General features: G+C 45.5%; 1 protein-coding gene across 1 annotated transcript; it reads left to right on the forward strand.

Moving 5' to 3' along the window:
* The first annotated feature begins 15,003 nt into the window (after positions 1 to 15,003).
* On the forward strand, positions 15,004 to 17,010 carry LOC148804367 (uncharacterized). Its single transcript, XM_088886861.1, has 3 exons — positions 15,004 to 15,090; positions 15,183 to 16,066; positions 16,220 to 17,010. The coding sequence occupies exons 2-3, from the start codon at positions 15,206 to 15,208 to the stop codon at positions 16,874 to 16,876; spliced, it is 1,518 nt and encodes a 505-aa protein (XP_088742987.1). The 5' UTR covers positions 15,004 to 15,090; positions 15,183 to 15,205; the 3' UTR covers positions 16,877 to 17,010.
* Positions 17,011 to 18,384: the final 1,374 nt, after the last annotated feature.

Genomic DNA, 18,384 nt, shown 5'->3' on the forward strand with positions numbered 1-18,384 from the left:
AAAGGGACGAATTGGAGGCTTTGGTAGAAGCCTCGAAAGAGAAGTGTGGCAAAGGAGCAGTCCCGGGTATTAGAGCTTTGGAGCCTCCTAAAGGACTAGGGAAGCCCAATTTTATAGATACTCAGATTGGAAGATAGGTCTAGATGGCTAATTTGTGTGGTTTTTGTTTTTGGGGTGGAGAAAAGATCGCAAATGAAGTTTTTAAAAGATATGAGATGGAGGTAGAAAGGTTGAGAGATGAGAGTGAGGTAAAAGTTAGCAAAGAAGAGATGGATTTTTACTTGATGAATTCTGAGGAGGCCCTCAAATTTGGGGGCTTGCCTGGAAGTAGAAAATTAAGAAGGTTGGACAAGTTCTACATGGATGCTTCTGTAAAGGCTGATCCAAGAAAAGAAAAAGCGATCAGAGGAAGAGGGAGAGGTGGAAGGGGAAGACACTTCTGTTGATCAGTTCTGTTTTTGTGTTTAGAGACTTTTATGCTCGTTTCTTAAGTGGCCTGTGCTTTGTTGTTCTTAGGAAAGGTTATCTGGGTGTTTGCTATCTAAAAGTTTTGGGTTGGGGTCTCACACTATTGTGCTGGCTGTTGGGCGAAGGTTTTTTCTTTTTTCTGTTATGTTGTCTTTTTTCTTTTATGTGTAATAATTTCCCTTTAATCCTTTTTATCCAAAGTACTGGTTGCGGGATTCCATTTTGCATCAATGCTGGAACAAATTAGTTAATACACCAACAAAGCGAGCCAGCTCTCACAGTTTGTTAGGACCTGAGGTCCTATAAAATGGACTTAAAAATACCTTACTATTAACTCACTAGACTTAAATTACCCTAATTAATAGACAAGTTAAGAAACCGTTTATATATGCATGCCATCATGTTATCCATTTAAACTTTTAAAATCCTTATTTTTCCCTTCTCAATAGTTGAGATGGGTGTATAAATTTTTCAAGGACCTAGTCACCCAGTTCCCACAATAATCCGTCAATAGTACATCAAACGATTTTTTAGCAAACAAAGAGATAAATGGTTGCACTCTGCTTTACAAAACGATGACCCAAAATGTATAACTTTTAAGAAAATTTGGGCGAGTAAAACCAGTTACTGAATGGACAACAATCTATCAGCGAGAAAGGCTGATTTCTTTAACTGTAGTAAAAGTTGGGTGGCTCACATGGATGTGATTAGACCTGTTCATGGGCCGGGCTGGGTCGGGCTCGGGCCAAGCATTTACTCCTTATTAATAGAATTTTATCAGGTCCGATCCTGAGCCCAGCTCAACCAATGGGCCTACAACTTCGGCTCGAGCTCAACCCTCTTAAAAAACCCGAAGCCCGACCTAACAATGATTTTTTTCACTTTTATTAAAGATTGCATCTTGAGTTTGTCGGAGTTCACTGGTGGTGCAGGTGTTCACTAGTGAGAATGAGTTCGCTGGAATTCACTGGTGGAGCCAGTGTTCACAGGTGAAAATGAGTTCGCCTGAGTTCATTGGTGGCGCTGGTGTTCACTGGTGAGAATGAGAACATTGAGAAGATGGAACACACACAAAGAGAGAAAGAGAGAGAGAGAGAGAGAGAGAGAGAGAGAGAACTCACCGCCACAGTTCACTGTTGGCACCGGTTCCTAAGAAAGTGAGAAAATGGACAATGAATGAAAAACTGAGAATGAGAACTGCGAGAGAGACGAGCGAGAGAGAAAGACAGAGAGAGAGAACTCACCGCCACAGTTCACTGGTGGCACAGGTTCCTAAGAAAGTGAGAATATGCGACAGTGAATGAGAAATTGAGAATGAGAACTGTGAGAGAGACGAGCGAGAGAGAGAGAGAGAGAGAGAGAGAGAGAGAGAGAAAGAAGACTCACCATCAGAGAGAGAGACGACTAGTGCTTGAGCTCGAGTGTTGCCTCTAAGACTGAGAATGGTGGCTGCCTATATGGGTTCGCACCGATTCTTGAGAGTGAGAGTGAGAGTGAGGAGAGAAGATAGAAGATAAAGACTGAAGAGAGGTCAAGCCCATAAAACAGTCGGGCTCGAGCTTTTGTTGCAAATCCCAAGCCTAGCAGTAAAACAGTCAAGCTCGAGCTTTTATGCCCAAGGTCAAGCCCACGGGCTAATATCTACGCGCAAGCCCGACCCATTGGGCTACCCGGCCCATGAACAAATCTAGATGTGATGTGACATTCTAATGAGCCATTGGGGAAAACTCCAGCAAAGTCATCATGGTTGACGATGTAGGCGCACATGGCCTTAACCAGTAGCACACACATGTGTGGCAGGCAGCAGTGCTCAAGACGAATCCAATGAGGGCATATAGAGCAGATGTCGACGTGCAAACCAAAACCAATGGTGCGACTGCATACGGTGGCCTTGGATGGACCACATCTTGACCGTCCGAACCCATTTACCTCCAAGCGGCCTCAAGTATAAATAGGGAGCAACCCCCTCCAATTAAACATCTAGAATCTAGACCTAAGAACACTAAGAACTCTCCAGTTTCCTCTGTGGCCTCGTCTGAGTGTTCCCACCACAGGCCTCGTCCACCTCGCGTTGCACCCGAACTAACTTGATCGTTGGAGTCTCTACCTCAGGTACCTACCCAAGGCCTACCACCCCTCGTCCATCCTAGGCCTCAGACTACTCAGCCATGCCTCGCCTCGAAAGTGAATGGACAATATTGCCCTTAACCCATTCTAGGTGCCAACAATTGACAGTGTTGCCCTTAGCATGCCTCGACTCAAGAACGTTGCTAAGACTTCCCTCAACTAAATTTGGACTCTCTTAAACTTAAATAACTAACTCCTAAGCTTCAGCCGACATGGCAAGAAACACCAGGTACACTCAGAACCTGGTCATCATCGACAAGTTCCAAGTGGTCCTCGATCGGCTCGACAACCTCGCATAGAGGCTGGATGAGGTGGGGCACCCAACAGGAGGCCACCCTCTGGGCAAACGCCCCTTTGGAAGCTTGGGTCACCATGGCGAGTGCTCCTCTCCAGACCCATTATCCATCAGCCTAGTCAGATCCAACAAGGCCGACCCCTTAGTGTCAAACAATAACTGACGTGCTAGCCAACCACCAAGGACCTCCCAACCCCTTAGCCAAAGAGGGGATGAATCTGCACAATCTCGCGACTATCGCCAAGACCAAGAGCACCACAGCCCCCTTTGAGGACCATAGACCAATGCCATGCCTCTCCCTCTCGCATCTCGGACCTCCAAGACCCCCTGAACGACAGGCGGGCCCGAAGAAACGAACACGCACCCGCATTAGAGTACTCAGGAAACCGGGCCGACCCATGCTGTGTTCGAGAGAACCAGGACGAGGCCTATGCTCCCCTTGACCAAAGAATCGTCAACCTGCACGCATAGCTCGGCACCGTAAGGACGAGATTCGCCAAGTTAGAGAGATCCGAGATGAAGCCTTGGCTAGTTACAACCCTCCATCCAGGAGAATGGCGAGATGTACCACGGGACAACAAACCCTGACAGCCACCTATAATGTTTCAAGGTGCTCATGCTTCTCTACGGATACTCTGATGCCCTGGCATGCCAGACTTTCCAAGCGACCTTCAAGGGAGCAACCTATTCATGGTTGTTTGGGCTTCCCCCCTCGGACCATCGGTTCATGGGAGCAGTTCACAAACCTCTTCCTCACCCACTTCATCAACAGGAAGCGATACCAAAAGAGTGTCGTCTCACTCATGGTTGTCCGACAGAAGCATGGTTAGAGCCACAGTCCTATATTGACTGCTTCAAGAGGGAGGAAGTCGAGGTCTGGGACCTCAATTCCATGATCTCCAGGAACGCTGCCATCAATGGTCTCCTGTCAGGTTCGACCCTCAAGTGATCAGTAGCCAAGACACCTCTGAAGTCTAAGGCAGAATTTTTGGAGAAAACTTAGAAGTATATCATTGCCAAGGAGGCCATGGCTGGCGACCGCCAAGAAGGAGAGGCCTACCACCATCATGGAGGCCCAAAGAAGAAGAGAAGAACTGGAGATGGCCACAACAACAACAATAGCAAGGACAACAAGACGCCACCGGCCTCGGCCCGGGCTTATAGCAGGTACAAGCCACTCAACTCCACCCGAAAGTAGATCCTCATGCAAGTAGGGAAAGAGGAGTATGTGAAGTGGGTAGAGAAGATGAAGAGGAACCCAAGATGGAAAACCCGAAGAAGTACTGTAAGCATCACCGCAACACCGGCCATGACACTTAGGATTGCTATGAGTTGAAGAATGAAATTGAGTCCCTCATCCTCGCAATAACAACAACAGTAGTAGCAGCAACAATTAGCCGATGTGATAGATGTCATCATCGGGGGCACGACCTCAAGTGGAGCCTCGGCCTTGGCTCGTAAGGCCTACGCCAGGTAGTTGAACATCCATGGGTTGACTCCCAAGAAGCCGAAGCAGAGTGAAGCCCTCGCATCCACAGACGAGGACTTGAAGGGGATCTCGGTCCCCCATGACAACGCGCTTGTTGTGTCTATCATCGTCACAAATTTTATGGTGAAGAGGATATTGGTGGACAGAGGCTCCTCGGCCGACATCCTCTTCTATGACACATTTGAAAGAATGAAGTTGGAGCCTGAGCGCCTCCAACCCACCAACGTGCCACTCATCGGATTCTCCATAAACGTGGTCAAACTGGAGTGAAGAATCACCCTACTAGTCATGGTAGGGACAGAACCTCGATAGGTGACGAGGATGAACGAGTTCCTAGTCATGAGGATCGACTCCACTTACAATGCAATTATTGGAAGGCCGACCCTCCATGCACTAAAGGCAGCCATCTCCTTCTACCGCCTCGCCCTCAAATTCCCCACTGGGCATGGTGTCAAAGTCATTCAAGGGGATCATCAAGAAGCTAAAAGACTTTCAATGGACGGAAGATTGCCATTGTGCCTTTGAAGAACTCAAGTCTTACCTCGCCTCGCCGCCCCTCCTTACCCGGCCGCCCCTAGGAGACGTGTTGTACTTGTATCTCTTGACCAGAGATGAGGCCATCAGCTTGGTGTTGATCAGATAAGATGGAGTGCAAAGACCGATTTACTATGTCAACAAGGTCCATTGCGATGCCGAGACCTGGTACCCTGAGGTAGAAAAACTAGCCTTCAGCCCCGTGGTTTCAGCTAGGAAGCTCAAGCCATATTTCCAAGCCCACACCATCACGGTCTTGATGAACCAACCTCTTAAGGCTGTCCTATCCAAGCCAGATGCCTCGGGGCAGCTAATCAAGTGGGTCATCAAACTATCTGAGTTCAACCTATAGTACCAGTCAAGGCCTATAATCAATGCACAAGCCTTGGCCGATTTTGTGACAAAATGCACCTTTAGCTAATCCCTCCGCCGAGCCCTTGAAGAAGAAGAAAAAGAAAGGCCTCATCTAGTTGAGGGAGCTCGGCCCTTCTGGAAGCTATTTGTTGATGGATAATCCAACTCCAATGGAAGTGGAGCCGGCCTCATCCTCCATACACTAAAGAACACCGAAGTAGAGTACAAATTGAGGTTTGACTTTTCATCCTCCTAAAATAAAGCCGAGTATGAAGCCCTCCTCACCGGACTACAGCTTGCGAAAGACCTCTGCTCCCAACACATTGAGGTGTTCAGTGATTCCTAGTTGGTAGTGAACCAGGTCAATGGTGAGTACAAGGCCAGGGAGCAGAGCATGACCAAGTACCAAGCCAAGGTGCGAGAGCTTGCCCACCACTTCCAACACCTCTCTCTATAACAAGTTCCACGATTCGAAAACATGAGAGTTGATGCCCTGCCAAAATTGGCAAGAACCTCCAACGTATCCCTCGGTCACACTGTCTGCGTAAAAGGAGATCTTGCCCCACCATCGAAGAAGTCCAAATACTCCTAGTGCAGGCCTAGCCACCCTAGATGGATCCTATCATTGCCTTCCTCTTGACCGAACAACTACCTAACGATAAGAACAGGCTAGATGAATCCAACGGAAGGCCGCCCACTACACTTTGCTCAAAGGGAAGCTGTACCAAAGATCTTTTACCTTGCCTTACCTCCGATGCCTTTGCCAAGAGGAGGGCGAGTATGTGCTCCGAGAGATTCATTAAGGCATCTGCGGTAACCACCTCGAAGGAAGAGCCTTGACTCAAAAAGTACTAAGGCAAGGGTATTTCTAGTTGATAGTTCAGAAGGATGTAGTCGAGTTGGTGCGGAAGTGCGATTGAAGCTAGAGACACTCCAACACACATGGTACCACCTCAATGAGATCTGAGGACGGTTGCTTTAATCCGCAAAAGAAATCTTCAACCATAGGCATTCCGCCTTGAGAAATGTAGTAGAGCGTGCATTTGGTGTATTAAAGAAGGGCTAGGCCATCCTAGACTCCACCCAACACTTTGATTTCCCTACACAAGTTAAGATTGTAATTGCATGTTGTGTCCTTCATAATCACATAATGGGCGTTGATCCAAATGATGTAGAAACTCGACAAGGTATTCGGAATACAGATGCATGCAACTCCAATGCTAGTAGGAGTGAGCCCATGGATGATGCACCAATTGAGGACAACTTAACACAACAACTCCAAAGAAATGAACTTGCAAGGTGGACTTCATTTAGAGATCAGCTTGGATCAGAGATGTTTCGGGATTGGCAGACTCAAAAAGGAGTCCGATGGGGTGGATTGTTGTGAGACCAGTGGTTTTGGCTTCATATATGCTTTTATTATTGTTGAACCATTTGTATCACATTGAGAATAGTTTGATTTTGTTTAATGTTGTGGTTATTAACATGTTCAGTTTCATTATTGCTATACAAGCATACATTTTATTTAGTGGTACTAAATCTGAATTAGATGCTCGTATGTTGAATGTTGGCATGTGTTTTTTATTCAAATTTAAGTATGTTTTAAATTTCATCTTTCAGCTTTTTATGAATCCACCTAATTCATTATATGAGACTAGTTACCAAGAATGGTGTCGGGATAAGATTCACAAGTGTCGGCAAGCGGTCACCCAGGATACTGGCAAAAGGGTAAATCCCTATTTGTGTAACATCTAGCTACACCAAAGTCTAAGCATTGTAGGCAGATTAGATGGAATGATTCAATGGACCAATCATTAATAGAATTATTGGTAGAGCAGGTTGTCTTAGGCAACAAGATCTATAAAGAGTTTAAGACATCTAAGTACACGTGTTTGTAAAGGGATGATGAGACGATATGGTGTTGACATGAAAACCCCAAACATAAAGAATAGGATGCGCACATTGATGTCGATTTATATAGAGGCAAAAAAACCGCTTGGAAATTCTGGGTTTGGATGGAATCTCCTAAAATATTTGTGTCAAACACACATTAGAATCCAACACTCAATGGATTCTTGAGGACGCATTTACATAACATTTCCCTTTTATCTCTTTTCTTACTTGACGTAAATGAATATCTAATGTACAAGATGAATGCATTTTTTGTATCAAATATTATAGCTACAAAGGCAACATCTTAGACCCCTTTTTGCAAGTCGCCTGACTGAACAACCGTACCTGACGCCCAGGAAGCCCGTATACGGAGGTGGCGCACCTGATTGGTTAGAGGTCCGACACATGACAGCCGCCCTCCAACGGCCACCTGCCACCGCCATCTCAGACGTAGCAGAGACGACCCTGACAAGAACAGTGGCGGCTATGACACCCAAACTGGCAACTGGCAGAGGCTATGACACCCAAACTGGCATTCGACAGAAATGATGAGACCCGATCTGGCGGAGGTGATGATGACCGACCTGGCAGAGGTATGGGAGTGAGTGTATAGGGCAATTATAAAAGGCCCCCATCTCCCAAAGAAGGAGGTATGTGATTCTTGCGCTTTCTAGTCTTAAAGTTCCTCATTTCCCTTGCCTTCTGAAGAGCACTAACTTGAGCTTCTGAGTGTTCCAACCAGGTTCCTCCCCGGAAGTCCCCATTTTCCTCCTTGTTTCAGGCACCTCTAGTTTCGTTAGAGGCGAGGTCATCGACAACTAGGACCGACCGGATTGTGCACCATCATTTGGCGTCTTCTATGGGAAGACTTCAAAAAGCCTCCCCTAACCTTTAACTCCCTCTCTCTCTCTCAAAGAAACCTTAGCTTCCATGGCTTCATCCAGCAGCAATAGGCACAACGCCGACTTGAATGTTGTAAGGGAACACCCTCAAACCGCCACTGTATGCATCAAACAGTTCACCGTCCCCCGCTCGACGGACGGAATCCCTATCCTCAATGCACCAAGCATGGTGGCACCAGTGAATGTTCCCCTTCCCCTCCCTATTGAGACAACCTTCGCCGAACCGGCCGCTGTCCCTCTGGCGACTGGCCAGAACCAACTTGATGACTTGATGCAGTGCATTCGGGCAATGCAAGCCCAGATACAGCAATTCCAGCAACATCAGCTTCATCAGCAGCAAGTACTACAACACATTTCTCAGTGTCACTACCAGCAGCAATTCCCCCAACTGCCTCTGAATCAACCACAACTCCCACCTCGGCATCCTGCTGCCAAGCCGGTCAAGCCCTCCCCTTAGGGCGAGTGCCTTCACCGGGGGAAGCTTCCCAACTCCAACACCCCTCCAGAAGCCAGGCCTCATCCCCGGGCAGGAGGGAAAGACTGATTACCTCCGCCTTGCAGCTCGCTGGCGGATCAAGAACTTCCTTGCCGACCAAGTCAGAACCTTGGCACTCCAAGTTCGAGCTCCTACTCTCAGAGAACCAGTTCGGCGTCCTGGCCGCGAACTACCAACAGTCCGGGCCCATCGAGCTCGGCAACACCGAGGCAAGCAGAGCCAACACAAGGCCTTCTAAGCAGTAGCAAAGACGCCGGCGAGGTCGCCGAACTACTACCCACGTCTTGCCCGAGCTCCGAGGAAAAAAAGCAAGCTCGGATGAGGTGAAAGTTGCCCCTGTTCTTTCAGTCCCTTCCCCCCTGTCATCCGAACTCCTTGTGGTTCCCATGCCCAAAGATTTCAAACTCCCTCCCCTAGACAAGTATGATGGGTCCTTTGACCCCAATGACCACGCCGATGCTTTCCAGTCCCAAATGCACCAGGCCAAGGCTAGTGAGTCCTGTTTGTGTGTAGCGTTCACTACAACCTTCAGGGGAGTGGCCCGCACCTGGTACAGGAACCTGGCCCTCGGGTCGAGAAGAAGCTAGACCCAGTTCGCGCAACTCTACACCGCACACTTTGTTACTAGCAAGCGGTGCCCCCGGACCGAGGAGAGCCTCCTCGGAATAGTCCAGAGGGAAGGAGAGTCCATCCGGGGCTATGTCAAACGGTTCGATGACACGTGCTTGCAGATACCATGCCTTGACCCCGCGGTACAACTCGCGGCAGCCAAAAGGGGTGTGACACACAAGGAGTTCAGGTGGCACATGGTAGTTAACCAGCCCCGACCGTGGCTGAATTCCTCAAGCTCGCGGACAAATTTATAAGAATAGAGGAAGAGATCAACCAAAGGACTGAAAGCGGGATCGAAAAAAGGAAGAGCGAAGGCGAGCCCTTCAACCCAAATGACAAGAGAAAGAAAGACTCACCTCGGGGGACAAAGCCAAGCCAACCGTTCCAAGCTCCCTTAACAGGTCGGACGGACTACACGCCCTTAAACGCGAAGCGGGCCGAGATCTTAATGACGATCAAAGACACCCCGTATGTGAAGTGGCCACCTCGTTTGAAGGGAAACCCGAACGAGAGGAATAAAAACTTGTACTGCAGTTTCCATAGAGACCATGGTCATAGCACCGAACATTGTAATAATCTCTGCGACGAGATAGAAGAACTTATCCGTTGCGGGTACTTGAGAAATTTTTTACAGCATAATAATAATAATAATAAGACAGATCGGCAGGGGGAGCATAGCAGAGATGCTCCTGAGTCCAGTAGCCGGCTAGCTGAACTGCAGAAGCAGCCCCTGGAGGAAAGACCAGTTCGGGGAACAATCCACGTGATCGTTGGAGGATCAATCGTAGTAGGATGCACCATGGCAGTAGCTCGGGCATCAACCCGGGAGGCCACTAGAGAAGAACAAAACCCCCCAAAGCGGCCTAGGACGAAAGACCTCATATTCTTCACCGAAGACGATGCACGTGGGGTCCACTACCCCCACGACGATGCACTTGTCATAAAGGTGAAGATCAACGGCTACGAAGTCCGGCGCGTACTTGTTGACTCCGGCAGTTCGATAGACATCCTTTTTAAAGCAGCCTTCGACAAACTCCAATTCCGAGATAGTTATTTGAAGCCCGCGAACACCCCGCTGGTTGGTTTCAGCGGAGAGGTGGTCAGACCCCTAGGAAAGGTCACGGTACCTGTGGAAGTCGGCACATGGCCTAGCACGGTAAGACTCAGGCACGACTTCTTAATGATTGTAACCCCCTCCCCTATAATGCCATAGTAGGCCGGCCAATCACCAATGCTTTAAGGGCCGTGGTGTCCACTTACTATTTGGCGATGAAGTTCCCAACGGACTTCGGCATCGGGGTAGTACAGGGCGACCAGCTCGAGTCCCGTAAGTGCTACGTCGCCGCTCTCAAGGGAAAGGCCATGGTAACTAGCAACCTCGAACTGGAGCAACCTATGGAACAGAACGAAAAGCAAGCTGCACCAACAGAAGCAACTGTTCCCATCTCTGTCTCGGCAGAAGACCCTGCCAGATTACTTCAGGTCGGAGCATCCCTGGAAGAACCCTTGCGGTTCGAACTGGTACGCTTCTTACTCAAAAACTTAGATGTTTTCACTTGGTCCACGGCAGAAATGCCTGGCATAGACCCTAAGCTCATAACTCACAAGCTGAATACTGACCCTGTAGTTAGGCCCATTAGACAGAAGAAATGCAACTTAGCCCTAAAACGCTGGAGGGCGGTCGATGAGGAGGTCAAGAAGCTCCTCACAACAGACTTCATTAGGGAAGTTCATTACCCGAGCTGGGTAGGCAACGCCGTTTTGGTAAAAAAGGCAAACGGCAAGTGGCGCATGTGCGTCGACTACACCGACCTGAACCGAGCTTGCCCAAAGGACTGCTTCCCCCTCCCCAGGATTGAGGCCTAGTGGACGCAACCTCGGAACATGAGTTGCTAAGCTTCCTGGATGCCCACTTGGGCTACAACCAAATCAGAATGGACCCAGCCGATGAGGAAAAAACCGCCTTCCTAACCGAGTTCAGCCTGTAATACTACAAGGTTATGCCCTTCGGACTGAAAAATGCTGGGGCAACCTTTCAAAGACTTGGGAATAAGCTGTTTCAACCCTTAATTGGCACAAAGGTAGAGTGTTATGTAGACGACATGGTCGTCAAGACACAATTTTCACATGAATTAATACAAGAGTTGCATTTTGTCTTTCAAATTCTGCGTCAATTTAGCATGAAACTAAACCCAAACAAGTGTGTCTTCGGTGTCACCTCGGGTAAGTTCCTAGGGTACATCGTCAACCGACGTGGTATTGAGGCCAACCCGGACAAGATAAAATATGAGACCACCCCGAAAAGTGAAAGAGATTCAGAGGCTAAACGGCAGAATAGCCGCTTTAAGTCGTTTCATGTCTAAATCAGCAAACCATTGCCTGCCCTTCTTCAAGGCAATAAAAGGCAAAGGGTTCGAGTGGAACCCAAAGTGCCAGCTCACATTTGACGAACTCAAGAAATACCTCGCCAGTATCCCAGTGTTGACCCGGCCCAAAGAGGGCAATGTTTTAGAACTATACCTCTCGGCAAGCGACGAAATTGTCAGTTCGGTACTGATAAAGGAAGCAGATCGGGTCCAACGACCCATCTACTATGTTAGTAAAATATTGTAGGGAGCAGAAACAAGATACCCAGAGATAGAAAAACTAGCCTATGCGCTGGTCATTGCGGCCCGCAAACTCCATCCGTATTTCCAAGCCCATACCATCATCGTCCTCACCGACAAACCCTAGAGGCAAGTATTACTCAGGCCCAGGGTCTCTGGTCGATTGACGAAGTTGGCCATTGAGCTCAGTGAGTATGACCTCCAGTACAAGCCACTAACCGCTATCAAAGCTCAACCCTTGGCGGATTTTGTCCCAGAATGCACGTTCAGCTCCGAGGTCCTCAGCCCGGTTGAGCACGAGGCTCCCAGTTCGGGTGAGCTCAGTGCTCCCAGGCCAGTTGAGTCTGAGCCCCGTGAGGTCGCACCCAGTTCGGTATCTCTTCTGGTTAGGCCGAGCGTGAACTGGGATGAAGAGCCCTGGATCCTTCACGTAGATGGCTCCTCAAATCAGCAGGGCAGCGGAGCCGGTGTAGTTCTCCACTGTCTGAGTGGCACGAAACTGGAGTACGCATTACGCTTCAAGTTCGTGGCATCCAACAATGAGGCAAAATAGAAGGCGTTGATAGCCGGGCTAGCCCTGGCGCAAGAGGTTAAGGCAAAACACATAGTTATCTGCAGCGATTCCCAGCTCGTGGTAAACCAAGTTACAGGGGAATACGAAGCTCGTGAGCTAACTATGACCGCTTACTTAGCAAAGGTAAGAGAGACTCTGCTTAACTTCCAATTACACTTCATCAAGAATATCCCGAGGTCAGAGAATGTTGAGGCCGACGCCCTGTCCTGGCTAGGCAGCACTAGTGACAACACCCTGAGAATTGTGTACATAGAGGACTTACCTCGGCCTAGCATTCTCCGGGGGGCAGAGGTGGTCGCTCCTGTCGCCCAAGCAGAATCAAGCTGGATTGATCCACTCGCGAGCTTCCTGTTGTTATAAAATTTTAATTATTTTACTATTGTTCTTATAAAATATTTATTGGTTATTATTAATGCATTGATGCATTTTTCAATATATTTATCATATAAAATGCAAAAATTAGAATTTATGATTAACTATGTAGATCAAGGTTTTTGAACCGCCGTTGACCTGAACAGTCGTACCGTTCAGCCCGGGAAATGTCCAGGCAAGCAGTTCCATTTTACCCCAAACCCGGTTTTTGGCTAAAAACCATTGAAAAAGTCAATAACCCGTTGACCCGAGTGATCAAACCATCAACCCATTCAATGATTTTTTGTCGTTTTTTATTTTTAATTATTTTTTTTATTTTTTAATTTGTTTGTTAGAACGGACCATCCGTTCGAAATGGTCCGACCGTCGACTCGAAAACCGGTGGTCAGAACGGTTCCATTTCCAAGTCGTTTTTTAAAATGTTGGTGGTGTGGTGTGGATTGGTCTAGTCCACTGTGGGTGTAGGCTGGTCTATTCCACACAGTTTGTCCATAGTTTAGAATAGTTGTGGATTGTGGTGTGGTGTGGATTGGTCTTTGCCACAGGGTGTGGTGTGGACCAATCCACCCCCACCAATTTCTCATCCTCACTATAGAACACCCCCTTAACCGTTCAGTCCACCCCTAGGGCAAAGCTAAGATTTCTAGGAGTGGACTGAATCTTGACCGTGAATTAATGCCAAATTCATGGGCATGATGCGATTTATAGGGGATGGGGGCTGCAATTTTAGATTTCTGAGGTGGAATACAGTCCACTTATCCCTAGATTATTCAAGATGATGCGGCAAATTTTTATTGAAGGGTCAATGTAAAAGATTGACCCAAGGGGTGATAGAATGCGGATTCACTTGAATGCATCTCCCTACAAGATCAAAACTGACATAGATTCCCGTAAGCTGGCCTAACCCAACATCCTAAGCAACCGACAAATCAGGGGATTCACATCCAACCCTTTGCATTTTAGTCAATGGATAGCTCTCTTTAGATAGGACTGTCAAGGGGTCATGTCTATCCGATGTACCTGAACAGATCGAACCGATTATAATGGGGTCTGGTTCCATGGTTATGGTTTTGTCCCAGTTAATAATTGGGTCGGTTCTGGCACTTGCCTGTCCTGAACCAATTCAGACCCGAAATTGATTATTTGATTGAAATTTGAATTTATAACATTTTCTTAATTTTTTTATAATTTCTATCATGTTTTTTTATCAATTTTGTTAAGGTTATAATATCAAAATTTAAAATTTTAAGTTGTTATTAAATAAAAACATATATAATCTTTAGTAAGGTGTCAACGGTATTCGGAAATCTGATTTTGAATTTGATATTCGACATAATCGAATCGAATTTGGATAATTCGAATATCTAATTGGTCGAATTCGGATATCATATTCTTATCGAATAGTTAATTGGATTCAAATTCGAATATGGCCTGATTCGATTCGATAGATATCCGAATTCGACTGATTATTTAATTCTTATATATAATATATAAAATATTTTACATAATTTATATATAATAATTAAGTTATATAAATAATTTATATATTTATATATTTTATATCAATAAAATATTTATTAATTATCTAAAATAATCAATTAATCAAATTCGACTCGAATAGAATATTTGAATATTTAATTGGATTTGAATTTGGATATTAATTTTCAATATCCGTCGCATATCAGATCGAATTCAGATATTGGATTTTCTAATCGGATTCAAATTCGGATATTACCTGATCCGATTCGAATTCGATCCGTTTACACCCCTAGTCTTCACTATAACTGTTCGGAATATTAACCGGGACGGTTCTGGTTCCACTTAGATCCAGACCCGACCCGACCCGAACTTCATAAAGAGCTATCAGCTTTGGTCGGTGTGGAGCGTTAGTAACCGCCAAAAAAAGGCAGCCGTAAGTTGTTGTGATTGTCAAATGTACTCTCCAAACAGACGAATACTGAATCCGCTTTTGTCGGTTCACCGGTTTTCTTGTTACCGCTTCTACTAATAATCTCTGTATCTGTTACTCTGTTAGTTAAGTCGGTTAAGAATTCCATTCGAGCACCGTTTCTACTAATAATTAATCCTATTCCAACTCCAACATTTTAGCCTTCCTTTTTGGTTGGCCGGCTGTCTTATTCCTATTCTTGCCGTTTCAATCACAATCTCTGTATCAGTTACTCGGTTTATTAAGTCGGTTAACAGAGTTCCATTCCAGCACACGTTACTACTCTAAGTAGGATTCTTGTTTTATAAATAGTAAATAGAATCTGCCTCTTACTCTCACTCTCACTCTCACTCTCATTCGCATACATACAGCATCATCAACACTACACTTCGTCCGATTCAACACCGAGAAATCATTACGGTAAGTCTCTTCTCCCTTCCTTTGTTACTCTTTCTCTTTATTCATTCTCTGTTCCAATACACTGATTTCTCTTCTCTTCTGTTTATCTGCAGTGCGTGCGTCTGCAACAAACAAAATGGCAATGGTGTTAGCTATTCTTTCCTTCCTTTCAATCTTTTCCTTCACTGTTTCCTTCGGTCAATTAGATGATTACGAGTGGCCTGGACCTGAATATTCCGTTGTGGGAGATCCTGGTATGAGAAATTCTAACCTTAGATTGGCCATAGACTCGTGGAACTACTGTAACAAGGTTGGATCTGAAGCTCCTAAGATGGGGAGCCCGGCTGCAGCTGATTGCTTTGATGTCCATCCTAAGACATTCTCAGTTCGGCATAGAGTCACAGAAGCCGATAACAGATTAAGTGTTGGAAAGTCTTTTCCTAGTTCATTCAGGGGACAAGATTTGTCCCATCTTAATGACCCAGATTTGTATGCTGTTCAGAAGGAACTGTATCTTGGTTCCAAGTGTGAGGTACATGGGAACGACCTGAGGTTTATTTCTGACTATTATCAGTTTTGGATGATTACTCTTAGAAATGGTAACCTAGACACACATGCTGGATTGTGCCCCAGTAAAGGCAGGAAGGTCGGTCCCTTTGAACATTCAGAAGATGGATTCTCATGTTTTGGAAAGGGGTGTATGAATCAGCCACTTATGTTCCATAACTATACCAGCTTGCAAACTGTTGGAAAGGAGAATTTTCTTAGAGGGAGTTTCTTTGGCACCTATGACTTGGATGTTGATTTTGGTAAAGGAGTAACACGTCACATTTCCTACTACTCTGTATCATGGGAAAAGAAGCTTGGAGAGGACAAGAGTTGGGCTTTTCATCACTTTTTGAGGACATCAGACAAATACCCATCACTAAAGCTCACCCTGAAATCTGATAGTGCTGGTGGAAAATTTGGCTATGGTACCAGAGGAATGACTAAGGATGTAAGTATCAATGTGCTGGCTTCTTTCTTTATATTTTTTCTATAATTAATTTCTGATTTCTGATCGTATTGATTATTTGATCATATAATTTTCAATGATATTTTTTAGTTAGTTAAGAGTTTTAACTTCTTTTGGTTTGTTCTGATATTGCAGCTTACAATTTCACCAGACTTTGAAGTGATTTTCACACTTAATGTGCTCAAGGGAGGAGGTGCAAATAGCCAATTCAACTTGCTAGAGATGAGAAGCTGTTGGCGGAACGATGGTCTTAGATGCGAAGGCAATAGTAGAATTGATGTAAATCGATACTTCAGAATGATCCTCAGTCCAAACACAACTGCACTGTGTAGCCCTACCAACTTAAAAGCATGTCCTCCGTATCACATTACTCGTGGTGGTTCCTCTCCCATATATCGTAATGACACAGCAAACTTTCCATATGAGGCTTACCATAGTTACTGTGCACCTAGCAATGCTGAACACCTTCAAGACCTATACCAACTATGCGACCCTTACAGCAATCCAATGCCACAGGAGATTATTAAGATACTACCTCATCCGGTTTGGGAATCATATGGATTCCCAAAGAAGCAAGGAGATGGATGGATCGGTGATTCAAGGAAGTGGAAGCTAAAGGCTGGACAATTGGCATTCACATTACCTTTCTATCAGGATCCAGGGACTGTGCCTATAGATAGGTCTTGGGACTCTATTGGCGTTGGTACAGAGGTTTTCAGGAACCCTGATCAAGTTGTAGAATGGACTATCAGTGACTTTGATATCCTGATGCATCCAAGGCCACATGATTAGTAGTTTTTCCTTTTCTTCTATTGTTTTTTGTACATGGTCTAAGGACCAAGTTATAAGTTTGGCAAATGTATGAAGCTTTGAAATTTGATTTTTCTGGTTCGATTCAATTCAATCATTTTATTTATTTGGCTGTTTATGAGGAATTTGAAAAGCAATCAGAAAGTTTTGTCCATTGTTTTAATTATACGATTGCTAGCTACCCATATAAAATCTTCAAATGGTTTTCCAATGCCAGCCTGGTTTGCTTCTTATGGATTGGTCTGGCTTCTTGTGGTCTAGAGAAAAAAAAAAAGAACCAAAGAAAGAAATAATTAGGAAAAGAGATTTACTTAGGTCTGGTTCAGTGGTTTACAATGGTGGTAATATAATAATATCAATGCTAGTTATTTCTGGTTCACACATGCTTCCTCCCCCCCTTCCTCTCCTTTTTTTATCCTTTTTTCTCACTAATTTGGGTTTTAACATAATATGCTCTGAGAACTTATAAGTAACCCTGCTTAAGATAATGGGTAAACTGCAGTTTACTCAAAATGGTAAACTCAAAAGTAATCCATTTATTGTAAGCACGACACTGGATTTAGCTGCAGTTTACTTCAGAGTTGGCAGATTTAGCTGAAGCAGAGGAATCAGCTGTTAACCCTGCTCAAGTATATAACGATTCTTGCTGGCCATTCACTGGTGTGCTGTTAATGAGCACTTTCGAAAATAAGAATGAGAGAGCTGTTTTGCAAGGTGGGATCTGGAACTACGTTTCTGAACTAAATGAGTTCTTGAATGCTGGCCTGATCTGGAACTCTAGTGGGGAGACCTGCTTTTCTTGGTGACCTACGTCACCTATTGTAAGGTGACTAGCTTCTCTTCAACAACTTACTCGTGTCACTGCTTCCTGCTTGTTGCTTCTTCTTCTGCTCACTTTCTCTTCCCAATCAGATCTAACCAGGATCCCAATCCTCCTTCGCCTCTGTGAACTTGTTGGCCTAGTGGAGGAACTCCTCCATAGAAGATGGAGGGTTCAACTCTACTTTCCAGCACAAGTCGGGGTGGCAGATGCCATTGACCGCTGCTGTGAGCTAAATTATCAAGTCGAGATTTGGAATCTAGAGGCGCTCCAAGCTGCTATTGTTGTTGCTGCTGAGGTTGTAGCTGTTGTGGTTGTTGTTGCATCAGAGACAGGAATGGGGATTTTCATGGGGACGGGAATGGAGAGAGGCTCCCCGTCCCTGCCCCGCCCCGTTGCCATTCCTACTCGTGAAACATCATTATTGGCGGTTACACAGCTTTTATCGCAGCCATCAAGTTCATTTCATCCCGAGTTATACAGGTTATTAATATATACATTCTAAAAAAACAAGATTAAGAGACCCTTCATGTGAATGCTTTAACTTATAATGTTTATTTTCAATCAGGAAAAAAATGCAATATTTGTGGGTACGAAGGACTGGTTTAAGAGGGCTGAGCTAAAGAAAAGCATTGATTCAACCAAGTTAATTCAGTTGCATATTGACAAC

This window comes from Nelumbo nucifera, chromosome 1 (assembly GCF_055504915.1).
Source record: "Nelumbo nucifera cultivar China Antique chromosome 1, China Antique-T2T, whole genome shotgun sequence".
In the NCBI taxonomy this organism is placed as follows: Eukaryota; Viridiplantae; Streptophyta; class Magnoliopsida; order Proteales; family Nelumbonaceae; genus Nelumbo; species Nelumbo nucifera.